The 12,513-nt window shown below is 42.2% G+C and overlaps 1 protein-coding gene and 1 pseudogene across 1 annotated transcript; both read right to left on the bottom strand.

Moving 5' to 3' along the window:
* Nucleotides 1–1,043: 1,043 nt before the first annotated feature.
* LOC122757457 lies at nt 1,044–7,994 on the bottom strand (annotated as a pseudogene).
* On the bottom strand, nt 6,046–9,700 carry LOC6581745 (POU domain protein CF1A). The gene has a single exon (XM_002007431.4). It carries the CDS (start codon nt 9,315–9,317, stop codon nt 7,995–7,997), a length of 1,323 nt encoding a protein of 440 aa, XP_002007467.3. The 5' UTR covers nt 9,318–9,700; the 3' UTR covers nt 6,046–7,994.
* Between the last annotated feature and the right edge of the window lie 2,813 nt (nt 9,701–12,513).

The following is a 12,513-nucleotide window of genomic DNA, read 5'->3' as shown; positions in this document are numbered from 1 at the left end:
CACACAGACAAACAGACCGTCTGAGCTCAAACTTGTCACCCCTTCTCCCCCCAGCTCTTACTGCCTTCGCCTGGCCATTCGTTGCGCTTTTATTTATACGTTAAAAATGTGCGCAAACAACAGCGCGAAAAAAAACAGCAAAATCCAAATTGTTATGAAAACGGGCAAAGTGGTTGGCTTTGACACTGCGCCGCTGCTGCTGCTGATCGACGACGCTGATCACTGATCACCCAACACCGATCGCCGATCGCCGATCACTTGGCTCTTTGGCTGGAGCTGCAGCTGTTGGCCCACGTTCAATTTGCTTGCCAAAGTCTACATTATATTAGCAAATATATATATGTATGTATGTATGTGTGCGAGTGTGTGTATGTGTCTGTGTGTGCCGCAGCAGCTTATAAAGCCATTAATAACCCGCGCATTTTCAACAGTTTGCTCGAAACTGAACACGAGACAATGTCATGGTTCATACATCAATTGAGTCTGCTTATTAGACGAAGAGAAGAGCAGAGAATGAGCAAGAGAGAGAGAGAGAAAGATGTTGGCATATTTGCACAGAGCCAAAACACTTGACACTAGCCTCTGTGTGTGTGCGAGAGAGAGGGAGAGGCATACAGACAAAGTATGTGTGCTGTTAATTGACTGCGAGGGCGGTTCAATCAGTTGCCAAGTAGACAGACATTGAAAGCTGTGTGAGAACTGAATGAGAAGAGAAATGTGTAAGCAGAAATTAGTTAAGCATAAATAAACTTAAGCTGAACTTACTCACGTTGAATTAATTTATAAAACTTTATTCATTTCAGATCAAAAAATTGCTCTTTAAGCAAAAGAAGTTTAATTTTATGTTAAAGAATAATCATTTTCCTTTAAACAGCTGTATGTTGATATATAGCGGCTTCCACATTTACAGCAACAAATGTTTACCTCAGCAGTCTCTTTCTCTTTCTCTGTCTCTCTCCCTCTCTATCTGTCAATTTCTTTCTCTCTCTCTCTTTCTATCACTGTTTCTCTCTTTCTTTCAATTTCTCTCTCTCTCTTTGACTTTCTTTTTCTCAATATCTCTCTCTAGCTCTCTCTCTCTCTCTCTCTCTCTCTCTCTCTCTCTCTCTCTGGCTCACTCTCTCTCACGTCTGTCTTTCTCTCTCTCCCTCACGCACTCTCTCTATACTACACTATAAACTTTTCTAACACCTCTTGGACACTATTATACCTTGCCTATGTTATAGCTATCTCTACCTTATATAGCATGCCTCGCATTATTTGTCTAGGTGTCTGCTGATCAACTATGTAAGTGCCATGTCGTAGCTGTCGCATTTGGGGTAGGCGTCTCTCTCTCACTCAGTCACTGCCCTTGTCCCCTCTGCCTCTTACTCTCTCCCTCTCTCTCTCTCTCTCTCTCTCTCTCTCTGTCTTCCGCACCTTAAGCGACTCGCTTAGATTTGAAAAGTCAGAGCTTAATATGCTTGTCGGTGTTAAAAACTATGTTCGTCACAGCAAATCGAGGCGAACTGCTTTAAGAGCTCATCAATTTTTTTGTAATTAGTGCAATCCTCTCTGTCTCTCGGTCTCTCGGATGTGACTTACATAAGTGATGGCCGACCAGACTAACTATCTATCTATAAGCTGTAGTCCATATATATATAGAGCGTAATGCACAAAAGTTTCTATACGTTTCGTTTGTGGACGGAGTGTTGTTATCTTTTCTTTTTGGGAACTGTCGCACACGAATGCACAGCGGCAAAAGAAGAGTGAGAAAAGAAAAAAAAACGAAAACTTTAAAAGAAAATGAAAATTCCCAAAGGAAGCATAGATAATGAGCACAATGCCACCCCAGTGGCAATGGCCAGTGTGACCAGCCAGTCAGCCAGTCAGGCCGTCCAGTCGGTCGGTTTTGGCCCGCTTGTCAGACGCTGGCTGGGTCGACTTCTGGCCCATGGTGTCAGCCATTTTGCCACGGCCGAGTACAATGGCAACAGCAGCAGCAACAGCAGCAACAGCAGCAGCAGCAGAGGCTAGCATATTGCCATTGTGCCTGCTCTCCACTTGTCTCGCAGCTCGTCTCGAGTCGACTCTCTCAGCTGGCGTCGCAGTCGCAGTCGCAGTCGGCGTCGTCATTGCCTGTCTCTGCGTTGCTTTTGTTTTTAGCCATTGTTAGCAGGAGGCAGCTATGTGTGGCTGCTGTTGCTGCTGCTGCTGCTGCTGCTTTTGCAACATTTGAATGATTCTCGTTGGTCGTGTCAGTCCCACGGGTAATTATTGACACGGTTGTATGCACGCAGCCCAAAAACACACACAAACACACGTACACAGAGAGAAACTGAGCAGCTAGCATGCCACGCGAAATAATAAATAAAGAAAAAAAAGTAGAAGCCAACTCGATATAATAATGAAAATGTCGGCCATACTCAGTGGCTAGCGGCGGGGGAGCTGAGGGTGACCCGTTGTTAAGGTGGTGCCGAGTGGTGCGAGCGGGTGTGCTCGCCGGCTCGCTCGTCGATGTCGGTCGCACTTAACACGCACGGCTACATTAAAACCAATGAAAACTACAATTTGCCATCTTATATTACTACAGTTTTATCATACGACTCTATATACGAGCATAGCCCTAATGTGAATAAGCATTTATAGCACCCAAGTGCGACGCCAGCGGCAGCGGCAGCGGCAGCGGCAGCGGCAGCGGCAGCGACTGAGGCGGCCGCAGCGAGGTATTAGAACTATGTCAGAGTGTTTGACACGAAGGCTAAAAAGTAGATATATACTACACTATGAGAAAACGTAGAATAGTTGCAGTTGAGCTACGCTCGAAGAGTGTTTGATAAGAGGAGAAATATATGGGCATCTTATATAAACTAGATTTAATCCTTCCCCAGAAGTTCCCAAATTTCTTAAAGAAAGCGGAAAAAATTAAAATTTAGTGGATTCCACAAACTCTTTTTAACTTAAGCTAAATATGCTCTTAGTTAATCTTACAAAATTTCACATTTTTCTTTACATTTAAGCTCTCTCCATACAATATTACCATATGTTCTATACAGTCAACTTTATCTCAATTTAGAGCATTCCAAATTCGGGTTCATTGATTCTTAAATGCCTTTGAGTTATTTAGTTGTAAAAGTTATTTAGCCTAGGGGCAGGTTTTTATCTATGTGGGTGTGTTTGATACGTGTCTGCACAAGGCTGTGTGTGCGTGTGTATAAGTCAGTGTGTGTGTGTGTGTGTGTGCTCGCATATCAACCCCAAAAATGGCAGGTGGCAATAGATATATGGTTAGGCACTGTATACGTAGGCAGCCATGTTCCTTTCTCTTATATAATTTGTGTTTCTACTTTTTAATTTGTAATTAAGACAGCTATTCAGAAAATATAGAAATTGAAGTGCAAAGGCGTGGGCGTAGCTATGTAAGATGCTATATGTATACACATACATATATGAATTTAATATGCATATACAATAGTATATATACACATATATATATTCGAATCAGGTTCACAAAACTTCTCGTCTCGTATTTAATGACAAAATATTTGATAATAACAATAACAATTTTGCGCGAATTATATATTTGTTGATAAAACATGAAAGCCGACGCATAAATTGAAATTATTGCAATTGCGCTTCTGTATATATACTTAAAATACCTCATATATTCATATGTATATACCTATATTTATATATATACATATATCTATATTTTACTTATATATAACTGGCTTTCAATTATGCGCAAATATTTGTTGTTTTATTCCACATTTAATTCAAATATATATAAATTTTATTATTATTATTTTATTTTTGGGTTTGACAAAAAAAAACACACACAAATATTGTTGTTAGGCTGACGCAATTTTTATGCAAAATTACTAACCGAAATTTTGTTGTACCAAAATTTGTGTGGAATCAGCTCTCAGTGAAACATGCGAAATAATAATACATATATGCATTTAAATTATGGGCTTAATGCAAATGTCCTGCAGCTAAGGGCAATGAGCAGCCAAATAATATAAACAAATTAAAAGAGCAAAAACACATATTATTAAAAAAAAATTATATATGTGTATATATATATATATATATATATATATATATGTATTACTAAAAGCGCAAGAGATGTTATAAAAAATATATTAATAAAATATAAATATATATGTATACATTTAAATAAGCGCAAAAAATAATAAAATGTATAATGAATTATATAAAATGTAAACAAATTATGTATAAGAAAAAAAGTAATTGGAGTTTTAATTTAATTATTTGCAGTTGAATGGGGAGAAAATGTAGAAGATTTATAGAGAATTATAATTACATATATACAAAGTTTATTATATTGGTTATTATACATTTTATATTGAAATTATAATGGTTATTATTATTTGTGGCTGGAGGCAGGAACATTGAAAGCCTTACAAAAAAATATATAAATTTAAAAAAAAATGGAAATCTTATCTTCATTACTAATACTAATAAATCACTATATAAAACTTCATTACCAAATTAAAAAACTAAAAAATTTCAAAATAGTTACATTTAGTTAATTATCCACCCTAAAATTCTTGCTAATGATCCATATATACAAACAATAACTTTTTATTTATAATCAATAAAAAGTGAACAGGAATCAGAAACTCTTGTTAACGACATTAACTTTCATTAACAATCTCCCCATTAACAGCCACATCAGCTGGAGAGCGGGCAGCCAAGTGGCCAGGGGGGCCAGGGCGCGGGCTGGTTTATTAGTTAATTGTGACGTAGGCAATCGCATTGTAATATGCCCACTTAATTGTTAATTGCTTTTCGAACACTTTAAACAAACAACAAAAATAATAACCGTAATTAACGCAATGGGAAATCGAATCCAATTGGAGGCAAACAACAACAATAACAACTGCAACTATAACAAAAGACTCTCGCTCTGCATTGTGGCTGTAAAACTGTCAAGTCCAACGACTCATCAACTGTAAATGGGCAACGTTAACGCTAATTAAATAACAATAAAAGGACATATATTTGCAAATAAAATTCTTGTTTGATTTTTTTTTTCGAATAATATTCTCTTTTATTTGTTTTTTTTTTTAAGTTTTTCATGTTTTTTTTTTTTCTTTTTGTTTTCTTGGTTTAAATTTCTCTGTGTATTTGTGTGTGTGTGAGACTGTGTATGTGTGTGTGGGTGGAATTTACCGCTTTGTTGACTTGGTGCTTCCATTTGTTGTAGCATAATTTATTATACAATTGAGGGCATGGCTTAAAGATAAATATTTTGTTTTTGTTTTTGTTTTTCAATCATCGTCTTTATCATTAGCTTTATCATTACCATTATCATTAGCATTATCATTATCATTATCATCATCTCATTCTCTATATGCATAGTGTTCAACATACCAAACAAAATAACTAAAATTATTTTCGTAATAATTTTTTTTACCCAAAAAGAAAATTAAAAGCAATTTTTTGTTTTGTTTTTTTTTTTCGGTAATATTTAAAAGTTTTGCGTATTTATATATATATATATAATTTTCTTGTCATTATTTATACAATAAAAAATTAAAAAAGTTGTACGTATATCAAAAAACACATTTATAATATTTCATTTTGTTTTTATTTAAGTTTTTTGTTTTTGTTTTTTTTTTTTTTTTTAATGTACATCAATTATATATTTTACAATTTAGCTTTGTTTGATTAATTTTGTATTTTTAAGATTTAGCTATATGTGTGTGTGTGTATTGGAGTTTTCTTATAGAGAAAGTACAGTACTAAGTAACTAAACTTCTTTTTGTGCCTATTCATTATATTATCGCCTAGAAATTAAAAATTTATATTTAAGCATGTTTTCTCATTATTATATTATATTTTATATATATGTTTTATGTTTTTGTATTTTTTTTTTTTTGCTGTTTTTTTCAGATATTTTATTAAAAAAATCTACAATTGCATTTAAAGCTAAAAATATGACTTAACTGTAGTTTTATTTACAGAATGTTTATTTAATTTATGTTTTTCTTTTTATGAATTATGTTTTTGTGTTTTCTTTTTTTTTAGAGTACATTCTACTGGCTATATATGGGTATATATATATATATTGGATGTATATATATATATATATCTGCACGGCTGTTGGATAGACTAAAACCCTAGCTAGAACCGAGTTGATCAGAGTTTTGTTTCTTTTGCGGTGGTTCAGCTCGAACCACTTGAGCGCTACACATATTTTACGATTTTTCTTTAGTTTTGCTTAAATATATATATTTAATATTATATTATATTTGTTTATTATTTGTTTTTTGTTTTGTTTTGCTAGTTCTCTAAACTCACACGGGCGACAAAGTGTTGGGTCGTAGGCTAAATGGGGGCGTGGTCAAATGTTTTTTATTTTCTTTAAGATTTACCTTTGCTTGGATGGAATCGCAGCTGAAGGCCAAAAGTTGTTTAACGATTTCAATTTTCTCTTGTTCTTATTCTTGTGGAACATTTACCAACACTTGTCGCACTTTAGCTAGTTATCGATTTACAATTTGATCGATTTTTGTTTGTTTTTTTTTTTGTTTTTTTTTTTTTTTTTTTTAAATTTAGATTTAAAAACAACATCACTTGGTTTCACGTTTGATTTGAATTGCGTGTTTAAATTTTTTACAACGAGTTTTTGTTTTTTATTTGTTTTTGAAAGTTTTTGAAACTTTGAAGTTTGAAACAAAAATACACACATACATACATATATATATAAATGTATAATCGTGTTAAACAAAGAGATGAGAGGCAGCTGCCAGGCTATGTCTATATGTATTTATGTATATAAAAGAATATGAATAAGAAGAAGAAGAGTATTCAGCTAACTGATCCACTGCCCTAACTAATTAGTTGTAACACAGATTAATGCACTGGTAAAAAGGGGACTTAAGGGGGGTAGGCATGGAGCAGCCCCGAAATGGGCGAGAAAGACGAAGGACGAGAGCTGAGACTCCAATTGGAGCAGGGATCGAGCCAATCGGAGTCAGATCTGCATCTGGTTTTCAGGGCTGCTCGCGCTTGCATTGCGGCCACCCGTCCGACAGCGTGTCCTAGGAGGACTCGTAGCCGAACCAGGCGGCCGACGAATGCTATTCACCACCCGAACCGCCGCCGCCAAAGCTATTGAAGTGACGCACTGCACCCGGCGCGGCGGCCGCACCGAACTGCAGGCTCAGCTCGAAGAGGCGACGGGCGTGCAGCTGCTGTTGCTGCTGCTGGTGGTGATGGTGCTGCTGGTGATGATGGTGCTGGTAGTGATGGTGCTGATGCAGTGCCGCCGCCGAGTGGGCGTTCAGATTGAGATGGCCGCCCAGCACACTCGACGCCGATCCCGGCGAGGCGGCGCTCGGCGGCTGCAGCGGCAGGCCGCTGTTGCTGCCGGCGCCGGGCGACAGCTGGGAGCTGCTGCTGCCCTGCGTCTGCGACTGCAGGTGCTGGGCGTGGGGATGCTGCAGCTGATCGCTGGTATGGAATAGATGCGGATGATGCGCGGGATTTAGATGCGGATGCTGGTGCGGATGATGGGCGGTATGATGCGCATGCTGATAGCGCATCGGGTCCATGTACATAGCAGCTGCTGCAGCGGCTGCTATGCTGGACGCCTGTTGCTGTTGCTTGACTTGCTCCTCGTTGTTATTGTTGTTGTTATTGGTGCTGTTGTTGTTGTTGTTATTATTGTTATTGTTCGTCTGACCATTAGCGGAGGAGCTGCCCAGCGGACTCTGCGGCGACATCACCTGACCCTGACTGGTCATCGTCACCGAGGAGCCCGCACTGGATGAGGGTGTATTGGGCGTGTGTTGCTGCTGCTGCTGCTGCTGCTGTTGTTGTTGCTGCTGCTGCTGCTGCTGTTGCTGCTGTTGCTGTTGCTGCTGTTGGTGTTGCTGTTGCTGTTGGTGTTGCTGCTGTTGTTGTTGCTGTTGCTGTTGGTGCAGACTGTTTGCAGGAGTGGACGCAGCTGCAGCTGAGTTCGACTCCTGGATTTCTGATTGCTAGTGAGCCGCCAACTGGTGAGCCGACTGCATGTTCTGGGGGCTCAGCATTGGCGGGCTGTGGCTGTGCGAGTGGTTGCCCATGGGGCTGCCGTGCATGTCGTGGTGCGAGTGGTAGCCACCGTGGTGCATATGTCCCGGTGGCATGCCGTCCATCATGTCGCCGCCGAGCGTGTTCGGTGGCGTCATTCGCTTCTCCTTCTGACGCCGATTGCAGAACCACACGCGCACCACCTCCTTCTCCAGCTGCAGCGAGTCCGCTAGCGATGTGATCTCCTGGGCCGAGGGCTTTGGCTGCTTGTGGAAGTGCTGCTCCAAGGCGCCCTTAACGCTCACCTCGATGCTCGTGCGTTTCTTGCGCTTGCGTCCCTGTGCGGCGATCTTGTCGATGCTCGTCGGCGAGCCCGTGGTGGAGTCGGCCTCCTCGAGCCACTTCTGCAGCAGCGGCTTCAGCTTGCACATGTTCTTGAAACTTAACTGTAGAGCCTCGAAGCGACAGATTGTCGTCTGGGAGAAGACGTTGCCGTAGAGCGTGCCCAGGGCGAGGCCGACGTCTGCCTGGGTGAAGCCGAGCTTGATGCGGCGCTGCTTGAATTGCTTCGCGAACGCCTCCAGATCATCGGATGTGGGCGTGTCTTCCTCGCCACCACTGATCGTGTCACGATCCCCACCACCGCCGCCCATGTGATGTGGTATATGCAACTGCGGCGACTCGCCGCGGAGCGCATGATGCAGTGGCGCCACCTGATGGTGGGCCGGATGATGGTGCAGCATACCGTTCATGGCCGCGTGGTGGTACTGCAAGGGGGAGCCGCCCGTGGACGCATAGTGGCCGGCGTGTGGTGCATGCCACGGCGCCGCAGCATGCGGCGAGGCCATGCCCTGCTGGATGCGCGTCTGTTGGGACAAATGTGACATCTCCTGCTTGACGGAGTCAACGGCTGCGACGGCGGCGGCGGCGGGATGATGGTGCGTCGTGTGATGTGATGTGATGGGCAGGGACCACGGATCCGGATGCAGGGCGCTCCAGCTGCCCAGCCCCGAGCCCGGCGTCAGGCCGCCCAGACTGTTGCCCTGTTGCACCTGCCCGTTGGGCGATGGCGACGATGGCAACTGCTGTTGATGGTGTGAGGCAGCGGCAGCGGCAACGGCTGCATGATGATGGTGGTGATGCTGCATGTACTTCATTTCGCCAGCATCGGCGGCCGAGCGGGGCGAGGATGTGTGATAGCCACCACCGCCGCCGCCGCCTCCGCCGCCGCCACCGCCGAGGGCCATGTCTAGATCACCGCTGGGCGGTGTCATATAGGAGGTAGCGGCCATCCCCACCGCTCTGGGGCTGTTCAGGCCCTCCACGCTGGCGGGGTAGGGCTCCAAGTTGGGGCTCAGTTTAACGACTTTGTAGACCGATCGATCGAAAGGAAGACCTGAGTCCCTATGCTCATTCCACTCGAACCGTGAGGCAACCGTTTTGAAGTCTTTTACTGGCAACGTGGCTGCACCAAAAATTGTGGGCGTGGCGGCACGCAACACACTCGCTCAACACTCAACACACTGAACACTCGCAACACACTCAACAAGTTTCGTCACCGACGGCGCGACGAACAAATTTGTGTTTTCAATTTCTTGCGATTTTTCTCATTTGTTGCGCAAAAAACTTTTGTTTCTTCTTTTATTTCTTTGCTCAATTTATTTAATTTTTATGTTGCGCAGTTTTTTTTTATTTGTATTTTATTTTTATAATTTTATTTTGTATAAATTTCTTGTTTTGTTATTGTTGCACTTTGTGGCTTGATTTAAACACTTGGCACTATTTCTTCGTTGTTGATTTGTTGTCGATGTTGTTGCTGTTGTCGTTGTTGTTGCTGATGTTCTGGATGTTGATGTTGCTGATGTTGCTGCTGCGATTGCTGTTGTTATTTTGTTTTGATTGTTGTCGTTGTGTAGTCACAAAAACACAGAACGAAATTACATCAACTATTCAGATCTCGAGAATCGGCATTCAGTATTGTGTTTGAGATTTTGTTTCAGCTTGCGGATCAGCTTTGAGACGCCAGAGACAGCGCACATAATAATAATAATATATACTATAAATATACACACTGAGAGACGGCAAGCCCAGCAGACACACTATAGAGAGCCTATGGGACAAATTCACGTGCAAACTCGTAGAGCTATCGAAGTGAACTAACGTCATGCAGCGGCCAGCGGCGCTACGTAGACGGCGCTCTCGATGCTCGACAACAACGACGGCACACACACTTACACGAACGAGCGAGCGCACACAGCGCACAGCACACAGACACACAAATACTCACACACTCGCACGCACGTACACAGTTAGCGTGGCGAAACCAGTTTTCAACCCGTCTTCCAATGCGCCATGCGCGCAAGCGAGACGCTTAACATGGTAACGACATGTATGTTGCGCGTGCGAACGAGATGGCCTGTGAGAGCGCATGAGACTGGAAGTCGACTTGCGCTCTATTGGGCTCGCTGTTCGCTTTCCAGTGCCGCCCACCAAACAGGCAAGCGGCAAGCAGCAAGCAGCGTCGCATTCCCATGCAGAGTGACATTTTTAATTGCCAGCAGCAGCAGGCCAGCAAGGGAGAGCGAGAGCGCAAGAGGCGCGCGCGCACACAGGCCTGTGTCAGACGGGAAAAGCTTTTCGCACAGGACTGCGGCCGCTACAGGAAGCTTTGTTCAGTTCGCTGTCGTCGCTCTTTGGGCTGCCAACTTTTGCTTTCATTTTGTTGGTGTGCGAGTGAGCGTGTGCTCGAGTGTGTGTGAGTGTGTGTGCTTGTGGGGCGTGTGCAATGGCAACACTACAATGGGGCGGGCAATGCAACTCACTACGGACTACTGACAACGGGCAACGGGCAACGGGCAGCGAGCAACGGACAACGGACAACGGGCAAATAGGCAAACGGGCGAACGGCATCGGGCAAACGCTATCTCCGATATCGGAGCATCTAACGCGTCCGAGAACAACTGTAAAATCAGTCGCACATTAATTGAAATGTATCGCGGCAATAAATTTGCATGCAAATGTTACAATGTTTCAATCTTCGTCCAGTTTCCAGTTCGCAGCTTTTGTTATGCATATCTGTCAGTTACTTTCAAAGAAAGGCCCATTGTCTATGTGTGCCTATAAACGGTGTCGGTGTGTCGCTGTATGCGTGCGTGCGTGCCTAAGTGTTTCTGTGTGTGGGTTGCTTTCTGTTTTGGTACTCGTGCTTAGTTTACCGTTAGGCATTCTCCTTGCTAGTTATTGATTTGCAGAGAGTGTTAATTTTGTTGTTTCTTTCCGCTGTTATTGATTTTCCATTTAACAGTATTTGCACAAATACGCGCCATTTGCCAGCTCCCAGTTGCCATTTACCATTTGCCATTTGCCATTTGCATAGCTGCGATTTGTATGTAAACAGAGTTGAACTTCTTTTGTGCGTTCTCTCTATCTATCGTTATCTCTCTCTCCATCGCCCTTAGACCGCCTTTGTCTGTGGCTGTTCGAGTTTTGATTTAGTAGAGCTGCACAGATAAAGCGCGCTTTGTAAACAGTTTTTATTTTGGTTTCTGTTTCGGCACAATGGAGCAACAGTTCATCAGTACACTGCACAAAAATCCACAACACTTGTGACTTGATGAAATCTGGACTTTTGTCTGCTGCAAAGTTTACTTCCAAGTTGCGGGAAATTTTCAAACTAATCTAACTAATTACTATTAATTAGAAGCAGTTATTAAATACGTCTGGCGATAGTTAATATGCAGTGTAATCTATTTATTATCTGCTAACGGCTTTAAGCATCGCCTATATTTATTGTAATTTTATGCATTTAATTATATATTTTTTTTTTTAATTTATAGAACGGTTCTATTAGCTGATTTAAGCATTTGTAAATATGTAACAAATGATTTTTCTATAAGGAAAATAAATTTAACTGTCACATCTTCATCTATTTTAAAGAGTTTTCCTTATTTTCTCACCTTATTGCCACCTCTCTCATATTCTCTGTCTCTCTCTCTTTTCAACTATTCTTGCGGCAGGTCAAGCGTTCAGTTTGTGTCCAAAATTATGCAAACTAAGGTCAACGCCATGCACAACAAGCACACACACACACACACACTTACACTGGCACACACATCGCCAAGTTCAACAATATTTGCATCACTTTGTTTACATTCTGTTGTTGTTTTTCAAATTTTCTGTGTCCTTTGGCCACACACTTGGGCATAATTAATAAGCCGCAGAGCGAGCGCTAAGCGAGTCAAGTTGTGTCAGCCAAACGCGGGTAGCCACAGAGCCGCGGCTCACGCTCCTTGGCCAAATTTACATGATAATTAGGCGACGGCGTTAAAATATAAAAAACAGAAGAAAAAAATACAAATACAGAAAAAAAAATATATTTAAATTTCAAATGATGCTAAAAATCCTGTTTAGCTCGCCGTCTCCGCAGCCCTAGCCTGGACGTATGCTAAATGCGCACGCGCCGCGCTGCCTGAAAAGGACTTGTTGCAT

The sequence above is a fragment of the Drosophila mojavensis genome, unplaced genomic scaffold (genome assembly GCF_018153725.1).
Source record: "Drosophila mojavensis isolate 15081-1352.22 unplaced genomic scaffold, ASM1815372v1 contig_74, whole genome shotgun sequence".
Classification (NCBI taxonomy): Eukaryota; Metazoa; Arthropoda; class Insecta; order Diptera; family Drosophilidae; genus Drosophila; species Drosophila mojavensis.
The sequence above is the reverse complement of the archived record's forward strand: the minus strand, read 5'-3'. Positions and strand labels throughout refer to the sequence as shown.